The sequence below is a fragment of the Typha latifolia genome, chromosome 10 (genome assembly GCF_019914945.1).
Source record: "Typha latifolia isolate L0001 chromosome 10, TyphaL0001v2, whole genome shotgun sequence".
NCBI lineage: Eukaryota > Viridiplantae > Streptophyta > Magnoliopsida > Poales > Typhaceae > Typha > Typha latifolia.
This window is the reverse complement of record NC_133095.1, coordinates 6,833,771-6,852,843: the sequence shown is the minus strand read 5'-3', so window position 1 is coordinate 6,852,843 and position 19,073 is coordinate 6,833,771. Positions and strand designations below refer to the sequence as shown.

Sequence of the window (19,073 nt, the reverse complement as noted above, 5' to 3'; positions counted from 1 at the left end):
CTTTTCTGACCCCCTCACATATGTGGTACGTGATAGCAATTTGAGATATCTTGAGGAGATATTTTAGAGCGAGGATGAGGTGAGCTATAGACGTAAGATGATATATAAGATAGTTTAACGAGATATTGAGTTGTACTATTATTTAATATTTACACTTTATTGTATCAGACGGTAATTTACATAATACATGTCAAATTATCTTGTACTCGTGTATCAGTTGTTTAGTTGTATATTGATGGTTTGTTGTGGCCTGTGTGGGTCCTACTAGATTCTGTAGAGGTCTAGTGTATTTTATTGTGGACTTGGATATTCATATGCTAATAGATTTATTTGGTTGATAGTATGATTTATTTGGTGTTGGATTATGTGAGTATCGATATGTTAGTAGGTAATATTTAATGATGTCATGATTGTATGTGTACAAGAGTGTATCTGTGCATGACGGGCCCCGCCCGTCCTGTCACGTGCGCCGCGCGTGCCGTGTGGGCGAGTGGGCGTGCACGTGCCTGTGCCAAGCGGGGGCATTATACAAACAAATTTTTCTTTAGAGCAAATTTTAACTAATGTTGGAAGTCCTGGAATTCCCTTTGTAAAACAGTTTTTCTTCGTTAGAAAAACAGCTCTAGTGGATTAGAGCTGATCCAAAAAGTGTCATTTCAAATGGAATGTGTTCTATTAAGAAAATATGTTTATTTTTTATTCTTTAAATAAAGAGGGAGAGAGCATTCTTTCATACAAGATCATTGATTTTAATTTTTCATGTTGATCTTTAGATTAGTGATCGGTCCCTAAGTTCATTAGAAGTACAGTCTTTGGAAACTATTAAGTGAAGACATAATATTCTAAAATTTTTAAGAGTTTATCAGTATCTTAGTGGAAAAACTACTATCTTAAAATAAAACTACAAACATCTTGCCTAATTAATCGAAATTTCTAATTTAATTCCGTTCTACATCACAAATTCTCCAACACAGATGTCTATGTCAAGTTAGTTATAATTATTGTTCTTCTTTTTGTACTGTTGTTATAAGTTGCAGTGCTGTCCCTGTTTGCTCATTTCAGTTGTCTGTTGATCCAAAACTTAGATAAACCTGCATAGCATCCAATGCATCCTCAATTATTCAACATACAAATCTTTATATAGTACAAGATTCAGTATCTTTATCAAATGTGACTAGCAAAGCTAGCTAGTTTTCAACAAGAGCTGCTTTTCTCTATGATTTCTTAACAACAACACTAGTTATGATAATACATAATTACCATGATCTTAAAAACCCTACATATATATCGTTCCCTTGAGTGATTATTCTGAGCATATATACTAATAAACAACTATCTCCTGGACTTATAGTAAGGGCACTCAATATGATATTCCTTCGTCGCATAGTCCGGCAAGACGGCATATGTCATTAGTTTTCAGCTTGTCAAGATTTGATAGGAGTGGAGCAATAAATCTGCGGACCCTTTTCTTGCACTGCCAAATTAAGGAAAAAAGGAATTCTTATATTGGTTTAAATCTAGTGATGACCAAGCTTTAATGACTATTTAAGAAGACAAAGGTTCTTACTTGATCTTCATAGTCATCTAGTTCTTCGCAGTATGGAAGAATAATCTTCAATATTTTCATCTGTTTGGAAGTGGAGTTAGAATATAAGGCGAAGCAAAGGAGATATAATGTAGATCATAGTATTACCCTCATTTTAGGTGTCCTGACTTCACTTATTATATCCTTCACTGCTTCGCGACAATTTAAGCAGGCTTTGTCTTCTATCTGCTAATAAATAAGAATGATACTGCTTAGTAGACACTTAATAAAATCAAAAAGAAATGTAGAACTTTCAACTATTTAATGCATGCTACAGACAAGAAACTTCATAATAAGACAATTTAAATCTTTACTCATAATATTGCAGGACTGCTCATGTTATTCTGCGTACCTCGGGAGAAAACTCGTTTAACAAAACCTGCATATTGTTGATTGAGCGGATAGATTCGTCAATGTTTAAGTCTGTATCATCATAAAGACTTTCTTCATGTGAAGGGTCTGCTAATGCTTCTTCAGTTATTGAGGCTTCAGAAGGCTGGTCTTGTATGAAGGCGAGCTTATTTCCTGCTTGTATATAGTTGCGTGAAAGAAAAGAGTGAAATTAGCCAATAATTTAGAGTTTCAGAATAATTTTTAAGCTTCATCGCATCAAGAAAAATGTTGAAGTACTCCACCATGTCCATATTGTTTCTTTAACTGAACCTCTAATTAGTAAGTGTACAATAAGAAGAACCAACACTCACAAACTTCAGTTGAATTTACCTTGGTCCATAGATATTGGCTCAATTGCATGACCATGAGATAGTGTAACAAGGAGGATAACAATTACAGACAGAATACATTTCCTCATCCTTCAATCACTATAGTGGAATAAATGAAGAGATATAAGTTTCATCCTATTCGAAAAAATATGCACTAGTATAATCTTAATAACCAAATAAAATCAAGGATCATGTATCATTCTATGGTACCTGAATTCCAATTGCAAATAACAATATTAAAAGAGATAATGGGGAGATATACCAGTTTTCTGAAGAGAGGGAGAGAGTGGTGGATGGATGGTTAGGAGATTGGGTAAAGAAAGCTCTATTTATAAGCACCTGATAGCAATGACAAAAAACCAACACTAAAACGAATTATCTTATTTTCCCCATTGTTTACATCTTTAATGGCAATCAGCTAGTTACTTTGTGAAGGACAAGAGAGTTGTTCCTGCTTAAGATCAACAAAATGCCTTGGATCTCACACTAGGAGGAGAACAACATGCATGATGTGTATGTACCTAGATAATAATATTTGTGGATCTCGCACTAAGAGGAGAACGACATGTATGATGTGCATGTACCTAGACAATTATTATATATGGAATCCCACTTCTTATCAATGCATATTTTTCTGCTCTCTCTGCTCTTTTGCAAGCGGGTTCCCTTAGGTACCAAGAAACAGAATAACATCTTATGACACAGTAGAACTTAATACTTTTTGTGTTTATACCCTTTGAAATTTCATTATTTGTGCTTATATCTTTCTGAATTTTGTATCGGCAAATATAAATTATTACAATCGCCCTTGAGGAAGATGATAACGATCTAAGTTGTAGCTCTAGACAAAATTTAATATAGAAATTTCAAAGACAATAGGGATTGATTTGACCGTTAAAATGACCTAAAATGTAAATATATTATTCTTATGGAAGTCAGAAAGCCAATGCAATTAAGATCTCATCGATTTAGACTGGTAGATCAAAAGATATGGTAGAAATACTAACTAAAGGTTAGGGTTGGTAGGACGAATGTGAATGATAGAAACTGGTGATATGGTTAGGAGTAGAGTTATAGAAGTGGAAAGTGGCTATGGTAGAGGGGTTAGTACCTAGAGCAAGTCGAGGGGTGAGAAGAGGGCTTCCAAGAGGAACGGGCTATCGGACTAAGGAGGGAGAAGCGATGGAGGGTTAACCTCGATCATTGGTTGAATCTCGTAGTGGTACCAAGGGGAATAGAGGAGGGTGAAGTTTGGCTCAAGCCTAGATGCAAATAAATCCCAAATGTTCAATAATTCTAAAGTGGTTGATATTCTACACATTTAGAGACTAGCCATACGTCCAAAAATAATAAATAAATTCTATTACGACATTAGGATATTTTCTTACTATATTAGTTTTTTTTTTTCATTAAAATAAAATTCTTGTAAGTCACGTTCGAAAACCCTTACAAACACCTGCGTCAAGTTCGCAAATACAGAGAATGCATATTGTGCGTTCAAATGCGGTCGGGTGAGTTGGAATGCCCGCGTTCGAACGCCTGCATCGCGTTCGCATATATAGAGAACGTCTTTTGTGCGTTCGAACGCGATCAGGCGCATTCAAATATGATCAGAGGGAATCTTCTAGAATTAGCATTAGATATTGTTTTAGGACTTGTTAGCTAGCCTCTATATATATGTGGATGGCAGCCAAATTCATAATGCTATTAAAATATTAATTTCTTGCCTCTCTATCATCTGTCTACCCTAATCTCCCTCCTCCCTCTTCACCATCCTTTCACCTCTACCATTGGCAAGGTTTCTCCTAACTTCTAATCTCCCTCGACTATCGAGCCACCCCTCTTCTTTGGGATCTCGACCACTTCGTTCCCTTCGTCTATATCCCTAAATCACATCCACAATCTACCTTCACCTCCATACCCATCCATAACCCTAACATCCACTCCACCTGTTAGCATCATTAGTACCCACGTTATTCTATATTTTTATCATAGTTTTAGTTTGAATCTGCTAAGGGAATCAATACAAAAGTTGTAGATCGGGAAGTTATGAATATAATCCAATTTGTTTCGTAATTTTTTGACTATAGAAAAATATTTGATGAATATTTTCCTACGGTTGCGCAGACTGCTTCTTGCAATAAACTCAGATCTTAAAGAATTGTTTCGTAGCTGACCTTTTGGTACAAGAACCCATCTCACTGGAGCTACATTTTGATGCGATCTCCCATTTTGGCTAAGGTTCAATCTCTTCCAATTCTCAGATCTGGATTGGATCTGGTACGGAACTTTATAAATAGATCCCGAAAGATGCCGCTGCTGGATTGACGTGAAATTTGGATATATTGTAGCCCCAGAAAAAAGCTATCAAACAAATCAAGTTTTAGGTGAATCGGATGTGGGGATCTCGAGATATAATCCGATTAGTGGATGAACATCAGGGGTCTAATCAGGATCCGTGGATGAAGGCACGAGATCCTAGGATGATGGTGGTTGGAGGTCGACTGACGTTAATGGGGTTGCATCGCTGAAAAGTGGTGGTAGAAGGGTTATGGTTGATGGAAGGGTTAGGGCAAGTGTTGGGTAGATTGGAAGAAGGGGGAGGAGAGGGCCACCCCTAAGGGACTAGGGTGATTGGCCGGTCGATTGAGAGAACGAGAGCGAAGAAGATGAAGGAGGCAAGGCAAAACTCAATTATTCAATAATGACTCTATGGTTGTCATCTACATCCTTCAGAGGCTAACCAAATAATTCAAAATTAACCCTATATAGTACATTTTTGCCGACCGCGTTCGAACGCGCCCGTTCACGTTCGAACGCACCTAGTTCGCTCTTCTTTGGATTTGCGAACGCGATGTAGGCATTCGAACACGCGACCGAACGCACCTGTTTCCCACTTCTCTGGATTTGCGAACGCAATGCAGACATTCACAGCACGTTCGAACGTGGCGTTTGAACCCACAATTCACACTCTCTAGACGTGATGTAGGCGTTTACAACCGCGTTCAAACGCACTCCACCCACATTCGAACGCGACTTACATAAAACTTATTTTCTTTGGAATTAAACATTAAAATAAGAAACTAAGACACCCTAAAGTAAATCCATGCTTGAGACGACATCGGTGAAGTCCGAATCGTATCACATTTATTTTGAATTTCCATTCAAGAGTTCCTAGTGTTTGTGTTTCCACGCCCTTATAATGAGATTTTGATCTATTCCACAACCTACAAATTAAATTGGTTAGTTATCCAGTCAACATAATCAAAATATTCTATTCGTAGAAATGACAGAACTATTTCTCTTTTGGATGGGAATTTGTTGATGATAAAATCCATGGCTGTTCTAGTAGACATTATGCACTTGTTACACAACAACCTCTTAGAGAAAGGGCTAAGCAAGGGGGACAACGAGTAGGAGAAAATGGAAGTTTGGGCTCTCGAGGGATTTGATGTTGCTCATATTTTACAAGAGATGGTTACTTCTCCTAACTGTTCAAGAGCAACTAGAAAGAGATTCTTTAACCAGAAAAAATTCAGTTCAGATGTAGGATACTTATCTAGAACTTTTTGCAACTCAATCATGTAGGATGGAATCATCAAACGGATAAATTTATACGTCTAGCTTTCCCGGCCCACCAAGTGAAACCAGTGGTTTCTTGGTCATGACCAGCTTAAGCTAAAGTTCCATTAAAGAGCATTTCCACGTGGTGCTTTAGATGTACATGGTTCCAAATTAATAACGGACTGGACAAGAAATAACCCTTTACGTGTGAAATTATAGAAGATCCCCTTTAAAATTCTAACATACTAAGACTCTAACTAAACTATAAGAGCAAATAAGATGAATAGACTCAACCCATTGAGCCCAATATTCTTATAATGTGATACAACCAGACCCGGTTTGTATCAATCTACCACGCTTCCAATCAACTTGTCCTCAAGGTGTCTATAGTGGTTTCCAAACTTTTCATCACTCTTGAACTTCATATTCATGGTGGTGTTTATCAGAAATTGCGAGAGATATTTTAGGCAATCTATCCATTGTAATGATGTGAAATTTGGATATGTTGTAGTTCATGAAAAGAGATTTCCATCGAATCTAATATCTCTATGTTTCGATAGCTAGATCGGGAGATATTATATTATCATATCAACGGATCGGTATGGACCGACCTGCTGGATGAAATTCCGAACTGGTTTTGGTTTGAACCCAAGCCTAGGTTTGACCGCATCGAGATAAGGTCGATGCTCCATGTGGTTCATCCTCCTTCGTTCCATGTGATCTTGGTGTGGTTCAACCTCGATATCCTCAATCAAATCATCTTCTCCACATTGCCCTTGATTCACCCAATATTTAGTTTCGTCAAAATTGGTTTAGGTAAAACTATGGTGGTTGTCATGCACCGTAGGGGTTTGGATAAAAAGGGAGCTTGATGGAGCTCAGAAGGACCTGGTGGAACAAAGCCAGGTGATGCTAGAACAGTATGAGCCAGTGGTGAAGAAACCAATTGCGGTGCACTTGGGTTGTCGAGTTGATCTACTAATCTTTACATCATCTCCACCTATTTTTGTGCCATCACTCATGCCTGCCCCATGTGTCTTTGTGCTATCTCAGCATTTCTTTGTGTCATATGAATTAATTGTTGCATCATGGCTTCCATTGCTGTAGAAGGGATTTTGGTAAGGCCTGTCAAGGTCATGGTAGTCCAAGGAAAGGTTGCTCTAATACCAAATTGATACAAACTGGCTTAGGTATTCAAGCTCTGATACCAATTGAAATGATCTGACCAAGGCGTACTCAAGCTATGAAACCAATTGATATGGCCCCTAGGCTGTCCAAGGTTTGTCGGGCTCTAATACCAATTGATACTGTAACACCCAAACCCTAAACACGTGCATGGCACGAGCCCATACGGCACGTGCGTAGCACCTAACCATTTGGTTGGTTACTAACAATCAAATAAACCTGTAGCAACATCATAATTTTATCCACAATATCTAAACCAAGAATAACTCAAGTCTAACTGTCAATAGCATAGAGATAACCCTACTTGGGCCCCACACAGGCCACAATGCATCATCAAGAGTTTTTCACAACTACATATACACAACAGAGGTATATACATAATTATACAAGTACAAAGTCACATGTTAAAATATAAGACAAGGATACAGATACACTTTGGAGGAGGTCTACTGATACATTAGATAGGATAACAAATCTGACATATAACACTAACCACACTCTACTCCTCACTCACCGGCAAGACCTCTAAGGGAGAATCCTACTCCTCTCGTTCACTTGGGTTTTTGGGAAAGGAGAAAACAAAGAGAGTCATGAGCTAAAGGCTCAGTGAATAGACCTTACTCCGAATCAGTAATGCCAAACAGAGAGTAAATCAAGTACTGAATAATATGAATCAGAAAGAGTATCATGTCATGAATGAGTAAATGAATGTGTCCTCAATAGTATATAAATGAAATATAGATAACATGTCATGTCATAACTGATAAAATATACATAATCCTCGAACATGAATAAATAGATCACCACGTCATATGATCATCATAACTCTCTCTCAAATATGATATATGATGCATGCCGACCATGACAATGCTATGATATCAAATGCAATCATATATGATGTATATTGACCACTCAATAATCAGATATGTTAGATAATAATGAAATCATATGCATTTCTTAACATCACAATCATCATCGACATCTCGGTATAATATCATCATACTAGACCATTGTGCACAGTTAACACCCGGTACCCGGTCTCAACATCATGCCCGAAGGTTCCGAGCATACTCTGCCATCAGAAAGGAGTATCTCAAATATAACCATACCCTGCCATTCGCTAAGGGTATCAACATCCATCCAGACCGAGCACCCCACATAGTTGATAGAAACCTCGTGAGGATAAATCGTCACATATGCTCTAGCGAACGGCATGTGTCCGATTGTCTGTGCGCACAGACTCAACTGACCTCGGACATGGGCCACGAGATATCGCATATCAGCGACCATAATCATCACTCCAGGCACCCATAACCCTCGCGCCTATTCGGGTATCCCCACGCTTTCTGTCAACTATCCTATCAATCACATTTCATGTTTTCCTTCTAAATGACAGATCATATGCATATATCAAGTACGATAACAAGTCAATGCATAACAGGAATTTAGGTGGAATAGGAATCAAGAGAAAAATGATACAATGTAGACTCCAACCATGTATCTAACACATGCATACTCCTGCTAGTCTATCACATGTACACTCATACTAGAAATCACTCCGACATAAAGTCATAATAGTATAATCATCTCTAATCATCTCTCTTTATCATCATCATACTCATATCCAAGATCAACCTAATTCTATGCATGATAAAAATATGCTTGACTGTAATCATCTCTAGGTAAAGTCATATAATCATGCTCGAGGCCAAAACATGCATGTACGTAATATATAATATAACTTAATTTGAGAAAAGACATCTAGGGGATAAGACTACTCACCACCACTACAAATACCAAACAACCACTTGTTCACGCTGCTATGATAATGATCAAACATCGATAGTTAAGTCCATGGGGTCTTGAACAGGGGGGTCGGGAGCTAAAATTATTTATAGCAAATATGTCAGTCTTTCTATTAATTGAAATTAATTCGATAAAGAGATAGTTTCTTGTTGTAATTATGTACTCTTCATTTATATAATTATTTTGCTATTTATTAACCATAATTATATTATCTAATAGTGTATTTAAAACATAATTATCTACCTATTATTCTCCTTGATAAGTAAGAAAATAAGAATTAAGTTACTACAAATAATTAAGTAAGAATATACGTACATAACCCTAATAATTACTATTACCTACATAGGATAATAATAGTAATTTATATTGCAGGTGTTTTGCTAAACATGATATAACTAGAATTATTTACTAACTATGATATAATTATATATAATTTGTATAACCTAAATACATTAAATTAACTAAGATAAATTAATTGTGCATATATATATATAAATATAATTATATATAGTGCTGGGCTCAGCCCAGCACCATGCACAGCAAGGCGCTAGGCCGAGCCCAGTGCCTGGCATTGCAAGGGCGCTGGGCCGAGCCCAGCACCCCTTGTAGGGTGCAGCCAGGGAGAGAAGGGAAGAAGGAGGAGGAGAGGAAGAAGAAAGAGAAGAAGAAGAAGAAGAAGGTTGGGCCATGGGGGAGGGGTGTGGCCACTGGTGGCCACTCAGTGGCCGGCCTCTCGCCGACGGCTCAATCCTCTGGCGGTCCGAGAGAAAGCCGACAAAGAGAGAAAGAGAGAGAGAGAGATGTGGAGAGAGAGAGAGAGAGATAAAGAGAGAAAGAGAGAAAGAGAAGGAGGGAAGCTCACCGGCGTTAGTGGAGGTGGCGGCGGCAGCGGGTAGAGAGAGAGAATGGGTGTTTGAGAGAGAGAGAGAGAGAGAGAGAGAGAGAGAGAGAGAAGAGAGGGAGATGAAAATGAATCCGAGAGAGAGAGAAAGAGAGAGAGAGAGAGACGGTGGGGAGGGGGCTACGGCGGCGGCAGGGCCCACCGTGCCAGCTGGCTCGGCGAGGTTGGCTGGGCCGGCGCTTGGGGTGCGTGGCGCCCATCTCCGCTGCCACTGCATGGCACAAGCTGTCGTGCCATGCAGTGCAGTTTTTTTTTTTATATAAACTTGGGCTTAGGTTATTATATTTTCCTTCCCCCCTTATAAAAATTTTGACCTCGAAATTTTTATACATCTAAACAATTCTGGATATTTGGATCGTATCTCATCTTCACGTTCCCAAGAAGCCTCTTCTACTGCATGGTTTCTCCGCAGGATTTTTACTAATGGTATAATTTTTGTTCTTAGTAATTTATCTCTTCTAGGAAGGACTTTCATAGGCTGCTCTTCATATGATAAATTTTGCTGCAGTTGGACTGGTTCATAATGAATCACATGCGAAGGATCTGATATATATTTCCTTAGTACTGACACATGAAACACATTATGAATTTGTGCTAAGTCAGGGGGTAAAGCTACTCTATAAGCTACATGCCCCACTCGTCCAAGAATCTCATAAGGTCCTATATACCTAGGACTTAACTTTCCTTTCTTTCCAAAGCAAAACACACCCTTCCAAGGTGAAACTCTTAGGAATACTTTGTCCCCAACTTGAAACTCCAAATCACGTCTCCTATTATCAGCATAACTTTTCTTTCTACTTTGTGCCACCTTCATATGTTCTCTAATTGTCTTTATCTTCTCAACTGTAGCTTGCACTAGTATTGAGTTTTCAACCTTCTTTTCTCCAACTTCTTCCCAATCGATTAGTGATCTGCATTTCCTGCCATATAATGCTTCATACAAAGGCATACCAATACTAGTATGATAGCTGTTATTATAAGCAAACTCTATCAAGGGTAAATATTTGTCCCAGCCCAATCCAAAATCAATTACACATGCTCTCAACATATCCTCTAATGATTGAATAGTACGCTCAGATTGACCATCTGTCTGAGGATGATAAGCTGTACTAAACTGCAGTTTTGTTCCAAAAGACTGATGAAACTGCTTCCAAAATCTGGACACAAAACGAGGATCTCTATCTGAAGTGATACTAACAGGAATTCTATGGTGAGCAAAAATTTCATCTCTAAACAAGATAGCTAACTTTTCCATCGAATCAGTAGTACTAACTAGTAAAAAGTGTGTTGATTTGGTTAGTCTATCAATAACCACCCAAATTGCATTCTTCCCTTTCTGTGTCTTTGGTAATCCTGTCACAAAATCCATATTCATATGTTCCTATTTCCATTCAGGAATCTGCAAAGGTTGTAATGCGCTTCCCGGACCTCGATGTTCAATCTTGACTTGCTGACAAGTCAAACACTTAGCCACAAATTCTCCAATATTTCTTTTCATTCCTTCCCACCAGAATTTCTTCTTCAACTCATGATATATTTTTGTTCCCCCAGGGTGCATAGCATAAGCAGAAGTATGAGCTTCATTTAAAATTTTATTTCTAAGTCCTTCACAATTAGGAACATATAATCTGCCTCTAAAACGCAGTATCCCGATAGAGTCTATAGAAAAATCTGGTTTACTGGAATTCTGTACTTCTTTCATAATTTGCATAGCCTTAATATCAGTCTTCTAAGATGCACTAATTCTATCTATCAATGTAGGTTTGATAGTAAATTGTCCAAGTAAGCCAACTCCACCACCCTTGGCCACAATTGGAACTTCTAACCTTTGCAGATCGTTAAGTATCATAGTTTGTTGGGTAATTAAAAATGCTAGACTCCCAGCTGACTTCCTACTTAAGGCATCTGCAACAACATTTGCTTTACCTGGATGATAATTTATGGTACAATCATAATCCTTCACTAATACCAACCATCTCCTTTGTCGCAAATTAAGTTCTTTCTGAGTAAACAAATATTTAAGACTTTTATGATCTGTTAAAATTTCACATTTTTCCCAATATTGATAGTGTCGCCAAATCTTTAAAGCAAACACTACAACAGCCAACTCCAAATCATGAGTAGGATAATTCTGTTCATAATCTTTTAACTGCCTAGATACATAAGCCACTACATTACCATTCTGCATTAAAACACAACTTAATCCTTTACATGAGGCATTACAATATACTTGAAATCCTATTCCACTGGAAGGAATAATCAGAATTGGTGCACAAGTCAATCTTCTTTTTAATTCTTGAAAACTATTTTCACACTCTTCATTCCACTCAAACCTTTGATTCTTCCGAGTCAACCTGGTAAGGGGCATAGCTATCTTTGCATATCCTTCTACAAACCTCCTATAATATCCAGCCAGACCCAGAAAACTACGTACTTCCGTGATATTAGATGGTTGACTCCATTTCAATACAACATCTATTTTGGACTGATCCACGCTGATCCCTTCCTGTGATACTACATGTCCTAGGAAGACCACCTGATCTAGCCAGAACTCACATTTTGAAATTTTGGCAAATAACTTCTTTTCTCTCAAGATCTGGAGAATTAACCTCAAGTGATATTCATGTTCTTCCTCACTAGCTGAATATATTGGTATATCATCAATGAAAACTATTACAAACTGACCCAAATAAGGTTGGAAAACTCTATTCATTAGATCCATGAAGACAGCTGGAGCATTGGTCAATCCAAATGGCATGACTAAAAACTCATAATGTCCATATCTAGTACGAAAGGCAGTTTTAGAAATATCCTCCTCACGTACTTTTAGCTGATGGTAACCAGTCCTCAAGTCTATTTTAGAGAATACTCTAGCTCCCCTTAACTGATCAAACAAACCATCAATGTGAGGTAGAGGATATTTATTCTTTATTGTCACTTGGTTCAGTTGTCTATAGTCTATACACAACCTAAGTGTTCCATCCTTTTTCTTAACAAACAGAACAGGTGCACCCCAAGGTGAGACACTAGGTCTTATAAAGCCTTTCTGTAGTAGTTCTTCTAACTGTACCTTAAGTTCTTTCAATTCTATTGGTGCCATTCTATAGGGAGCTTTAGAAATAGGTGAAGTATCAAGAGCTAAATCAATTGAAAAGTTTACTTCCCTATCCGGGGAGATCATCTGGAAAAATATTAGGAAACTCTCTAACAACTCGGACATCTTCTAATTTGATCTTTTTATCAGTATCCCCTGACAGGCTAGCTAAGACACATGTGCATCCTTTCTTTAATAATCTGTAAGCTTCAAATACGGAGATTATCTCCATACGGTTGCTAGATTTATTGCCCTTAATTCTATATTCTGCCCCATCAGCTAAGTTCATCATAATTTCCTTTCTATAACAATCAATGTTGGCATGATATGCAGCTAACCAATCCATCCCCAAGATAACATCAAAATCTGTCAGCTCTACTAGCAAAAGATCTACTTTGAACTCCCTATCCCCAAAGCTAACTGTGCAGGATTTATAAGCAGAATCAATAACAACTGTCTCTCCTACTGGTGTGGCAATCAACAGAATATCCTCTAAAGGTTCCATTAGTATATCGGCATGGCAAGCAAAAGAATTTGAAATAAAGGAATGTGTGGCATCCGGATCAAATAAAACTCTTGCTGTATGTGAAAATAAATTCAGAGTACCAGTGGCCACATCATTAGATGCCAAAGCGTCGTGCTCCGTCATAGCGAAGATCCGGCCACCTCTAGACTTTCGCCCAAGCTGAGAGGAACCTGCTCCAACAACTCCTCTACCTCGGCCAACCATAGTAGAAACCCCAAGAGGTGCAATTCTAGAAGATGCTACAGCAGCAGAAGTTGGGGCGGTGGCAGGGTGCGGACATTCACGACGGATATGACCAGGCTGTCCACACCCGAAGCATAAGAAAGGTTTGCCACATCCATAACAAGGCCGATTATGCCCTAATGATCCCCTAGCCATCCCACCTCCTCTACCACCGGATGATGGCCCAATCACACTAATCTATGATACTGCTTGGCTGAGTCCCCTAGATCCTCGTGAATCAGATCGATTAATAGATGAACCAGCACTGTAACTCCCTCGATAAGGATGATAGGAAGGGCGACGCTGTGATTGCGAAGACGGTAAGCTTTGGCTAGCAGAAAGAGCTCTAGAACTACCGCCTCGCCCAGACTGTGTCCTAGATCTCCGAGCATCCATAGCCCTCTTTTCCTGAATCACCCCTTCAAGGGCCATAGCCCTCTCTATTATATCAGCATAAGGAATGAGGCCTGCTGCCTCCAAGCTCTGACGTATAGCATAATTTAGCCCATGTTTGAAACGTCGAGCTCTAGCTGCTTCATTTGGAACTTGATGCGGCACAAAACGGGCTAAAGCATTAAATTTGGCCTCATATTCTACCACCGTCATAGGACCCTGACGTAAATGCAGAAATTCTTCTTCCATCTTTTCTTTCCTCCAGGCCGGAAAATGCTTTTGATCAAAAGCATCAAGAAATAACTCCCAAGTTATGACTGCATCACCTATCCTTGATTTTATCAGTCTCTCTGTGGCTTTCCACCATTGTTCCGCCTCACCTCTAAGCATAAAGGCAGCAAAGGCTACCTTCTGCTGATCATTACATCCTAGAGTATCCAATATTTTCTCTATATCCGATAACCATCCACTGGCCTCCAGTGGATCAACACCTCCACTATAAATCGGGGGGTTCAACTGCATAAACTTATTCAAGGTGATGCCCGTTGTAGGAGGCGGCTTAGAACTCTTTGTTGATATGCTAGCTCCTCTACCTCGAAGGATTTCCTCAATAAGTCTTTCTTGACTGTCTAGGAGGCGCGAAATAGGATCACGCTCCTCCAGAGATGGAGGAACTCATGGGGTCTCAGTAGGGGCCTCAGCTGTGGAGGTCACCCTAGACTATGAACCTCTGCGACGGGGTGGCATCTTTCTGTAGAAATGATCAAATTCATCAACTGATTAGTGATCAAGTAAAATTGTAAAATTTATCTCTTGCGTAACCCTAAGACCGCAGCATTTTCCTAGACTCAAGGTGACAATGTACAAAAGGTCTTGATGATATGCCGGATACTTAACAAACCTAAGCTCTAATACAACTTTAAAATGTAACATCCAAACCCTAAACACGTGCATCGCATGAGCCCATACGGCACGTGCGTAGCACCTGACCATTTGGTTGGTTACTAACAATCAAATAAACCTGTAGCAACATCATAATTTTATCCACAATATCTAAACTAAGAATAGCTCAAGTCTAACTGTCAACAGCATAGAGATAACCCTACTTGGGCCCCACACAGGCCACAACACATCATCAAGAGCTTTTCACAACTACATATACACAACAGAGGTATATACATAATTAGCGAGATATCGCATATCAGCGACGATAATCATCACTCCAGGCACCCATAACCCTCGCGCCTATTCGGGTATCCCCACGCTTTCTGTCAACTATCCTATCAATCATATTTCATGTTTTCCTTCTAAATGACAGATCATATGCATATATCCAGTACGATAACAAGTCAATGCATAACAGTAATTTAGGTGGAATAGGATTCAAGAAAAAAATAATACAATGTAGACACCAACCATGTATCTAACACATGCATACTCTTGCTAGTCTATCACATGCACACTCATACCAGAAATCACTCCGACGTAAAGTTATAATAGTATAATCATCTCTAATCATCTCTATTTATCATCATCATACTCATATCCAAGATCAACCTAATTCTATGCATGATAAAAATATGCTCGACTGTAATCATCTCTAGGTAAAGTCATATAGTCATGCTGGAGGCCAAAACGTGCATGTACATAATATACAATATAACCTAATTTGAGAAAAGTCGTCTAGGGGATAGGACTACTCACCACCACTACAAATACCAAACAACGATCAAACCTCGATAGTTAAGTCTACGGGGTCTTAAACAGGGGGGTCGGGAGCTGAAATTATTTATAACAAATATGTCAGTCTTTCTATTAATTAAAATTAACTCGACAAAAAGATAGTTTCTTGTTGTAATTATGTACTCTTCATTTATATAATTGTTTTGCTATTTATTAACCATAATTATATTATCTAATAGTGTATTTAAAACATAATTATCTACCTATTATTCTCCTGGATAATTAAGAAAATAAGAATTAAGTTACTACAAATAATTACGTAAGAATATACGTACATAACCCTAATAATTACTATTACCTACCTAGGATAATAATAGTAATTTATATTGTAGGTGTTTTGCTAAACATGATATAATTAGAATTATTTACTAACTATGATATAATTATATTTAATTGTTATAACCTAAATACATTAAATTAACTAAGCTAAATTAATTGTGCATATATATATATATATATATATATAATTATATATAGTGTTGGGCTCAGCCCAGCACCATGCACAGCAAGGCGCTAGGTCGAGCCCAGTGCCTGGCGCTGCAAGGGCGCTGGACCGAGCCCAGCACCCCTTGTAGGGTGCAGCCAGGGAGAGAAGGGAAGAAGGAGGAGGAGAGGAAGAAGAAAGAGAAGAATAAGAAGAAGGAGAAGAAGAAAGAAGAAGAAGGTTGGGCCATGGGGAGGGGTGCGGCCGCTGGTGGCCATTCAGCGGCCAGCCTCTCGCCGACGGCTCAATCCTCTGGCGGTCCGAGGGAAAGCCGACAAAAAGAGAAAGAGAGATAGAGAGAGAGGTAGAGAGAGATAGAGATAAAGAGAGAAAGAGAGAATGAGAATGAGGGAAACTCCCCAGTGTTAGTGGAGGTGGCGACGGCAGTAGGTAGAGAGAGAGAAAGGGTGTTTGAGAGAGGGAGAGAGAGAGAAAGAGAGGGAGATGAAAATGATCTGAATCACGAACAGTTCTGTATAGTTGAGGGAGAATATTCGATAAATATTTTTTGGATGCCAGAAAATCACGAAACTGGTTGGAATAGTTTTATAATTTCTATATCTTCAACTTTAATATTCATACCCTTATCAGATAATGATGAGATCGGGGTCTAATCTATACAGAAATTCGATAGTGGTGTTAGTGGTGGGTGTGGTGATGATTGTGGTTTAGAAGTGGAGATGGTGTGGATGGTGGATGAGTAGGTAGATTAATACTGTGGAAGAGAAGAAATAGGAGAAGTAGGCCTGCCTTATGGGACTAGGGGGATCAACAGACGAGGGAGATTAGAAGTAAGACAATACCGTTCTGGTAGGAGAGGTATCATTGGTTGGTAAAGTGGGAGGAGGGAGATTGAGGCCTGCGACCAAGTTGAGAGGGAAGTTAGACAATGGCAAAAGCCAATTAATCCTTCATTAATATTTGCATACCTAATATACAAGCTATAAGGCACTATTTATAGAGATTAAATCAAAATAGCCCTAAACAACTTAACTAAACCAACCATCCTTATCTATCTCGAATTAATCATTCATTTAATCCTTATAATTTTGGTATTAATGCCTTTGACAATTATAACTAAGTATAATTTAAATTCTACCTTCGATGACCCAATTTAATTAATATAAAATAATATTATAAAAATAGAAAAATAAATGTAATAACCAAGTCAAACGTAATTTACGTAATAAGATAGCTAGTTCTATAAGTTCGTATTTCTTAGGTATTGTCTTATGTTCATAATTTATTAGACTCATTATCATGTGAGGACAATCTCGAAACGCAGGAGGAGCATGATAGTTGAGGAGAGCTAATCGTATTTCAGATATATTTCAAGCGAGTTATATCTTATATTAATCTATGGGTAGTGTAAATGTTTAATAATATGATTTCCATATCCTTATTATAATATATTATTTGTACGTGCATCTATGATATATGTTTCATTATTAATTATTACTTATCTTTTGCATGACATACTCTTCTGCATCCATTTGTGATATATGTATAAAACTTGATGACTATGACATAAATTGTATGATTGAAGACATTGCATCACTTGCACATATCATTATTAGTCAAGTCCTGATTGGATAGTGCACTCTACTCACTCACCCCGGGGTTAAGAATGAAGTGTATTATATAGCACTTATCTTATTAGTGGTCTACACCAGAGGTCGTTAGCTTGTAGCATTTAGGTGATCACATTGCCTTATTTAGAGACTAAACTATGATGATAGTAGAAAAATATTTGTGAGGTAGAGTTATAGCTATAGTGATACCTGATGATATAAGATTAGGCCGTCCATTAAGCTATGTGCTCTTTTTTTGCTGTATGCGATGATTCTGTTGTGTGATGATTCTATTGCAAGTAATAATTCTACTATGTTCGATGAGTTACTAGAGTGGTGATGATGATGAAAAAGGGATATGGGCTTATGACTGAGGTCCTTAGTTTGATAGCCGTAAATAACTAGTCACATGCAGTGTCGCCAAGCATGTATGAGTGATATTATAGCTAGATGACTATTTCTCCTCGTTTATATGTTTGCTATGTAGATTATGGCTTGTATGAGTATCTTAAGATATAAATTATCTATGACTCTTATGTGAGCTTGTCTTGATGAAATGATAAGTTGATGTTAGTTATGACACTATTATGTATTTTGTATCCTATGATTATGTAAAAGTTCATTACAATTTATTTTCGACATGTTTATTCTATTATGTTGATAATTACGAGTATGCGCTAGAATATTCATTATGCATTTATATTGCTTATAGAATATTATTGAATTATACTTTTTGGGTTGTGTGCTCACTACCTTTTGATAGAAATATTTAAGAGTCAGCGAGGGAGGATGTGGATATCAAGGAATAGCTAATCTATGCCACCACTAGAGTTTATTTCTTCTACTTTCCTAGTTGGATTTACCCCTGCGAGGGATTCTATGTTTTGAGTTTTATATATGGACATGTATCTCTGGAGCTTATTGAGGCTTCTGGTGCTTTATATTTTAGATTATTTTGCTTGGATTATTTATGATATTTTTAAATCTTTCTTGAATACTTTGTGAGAACACTACTAATAGGTCATGTAAGAGTTATGTGGGTTGTTTCACATAGAACACTCGTGATTTTGAAGGTAGATATACCAATTAAAGTTATTACATCAATTGCATTTGCAATCAATGAGGTGCTTGGACAATTTCTAGTCTACAACAATTTGTGGGAATAAATGTGATATCAATGTCATTGGACAAGGTATAAGAATTAGTTAAAACGTCATTTACTCATCCCTTTTATCTACTATACGAAAAATTAGTTCTAGGACTCATCGAAATTTCCA

At 38.0% G+C, this 19,073-nt stretch overlaps 1 protein-coding gene across 4 annotated transcripts; it reads right to left on the bottom strand.

Moving 5' to 3' along the window:
* Window positions 1-1,081: 1,081 nt before the first annotated feature.
* LOC140795932 (uncharacterized) lies at window positions 1,082-2,897 on the bottom strand. Of its 4 annotated transcripts, none has more exons than XM_073148756.1 (6): window positions 2,570-2,897; window positions 2,309-2,406; window positions 1,938-2,110; window positions 1,694-1,771; window positions 1,568-1,627; window positions 1,082-1,474 (listed from the first exon to the last, which is right to left on the bottom strand). In XM_073148756.1, exons 2-6 carry the CDS (start codon window positions 2,394-2,396, stop codon window positions 1,361-1,363), a joined length of 513 nt encoding a protein of 170 aa, XP_073004857.1. In that variant the 5' UTR covers window positions 2,397-2,406; window positions 2,570-2,897; the 3' UTR covers window positions 1,082-1,360. The 4 variants fall into 4 exon arrangements, with proteins under 4 accessions (XP_073004857.1, XP_073004854.1, XP_073004856.1 ...); XM_073148753.1 differs by having other exon boundaries at window positions 1,694-1,774; window positions 2,570-2,709; XM_073148755.1 differs by having other exon boundaries at window positions 1,694-1,774; window positions 2,518-2,647.
* Between the last annotated feature and the right edge of the window lie 16,176 nt (window positions 2,898-19,073).

What these genes read in the sequence shown, in the direction of transcription:
- LOC140795932 (XM_073148753.1), bottom strand. Translation starts at nt 2,396, where the DNA reads ATGAGGAAATGTATTCTGTCTGTAATTGTTATCCTCCTTGTTACACTA. An exon ending in GCCAATATCTATGGACCAAG is followed by an intron (nt 2,111 to 2,308) that starts GTAAATTCAACT and finishes ATATACAAGCAG; the next exon opens with GAAATAAGCTCGCCTTCATA. An exon ending in TAAACGAGTTTTCTCCCGAG is followed by an intron (nt 1,775 to 1,937) that starts GTACGCAGAATA and finishes CTTATTTATTAG; the next exon opens with CAGATAGAAGACAAAGCCTG.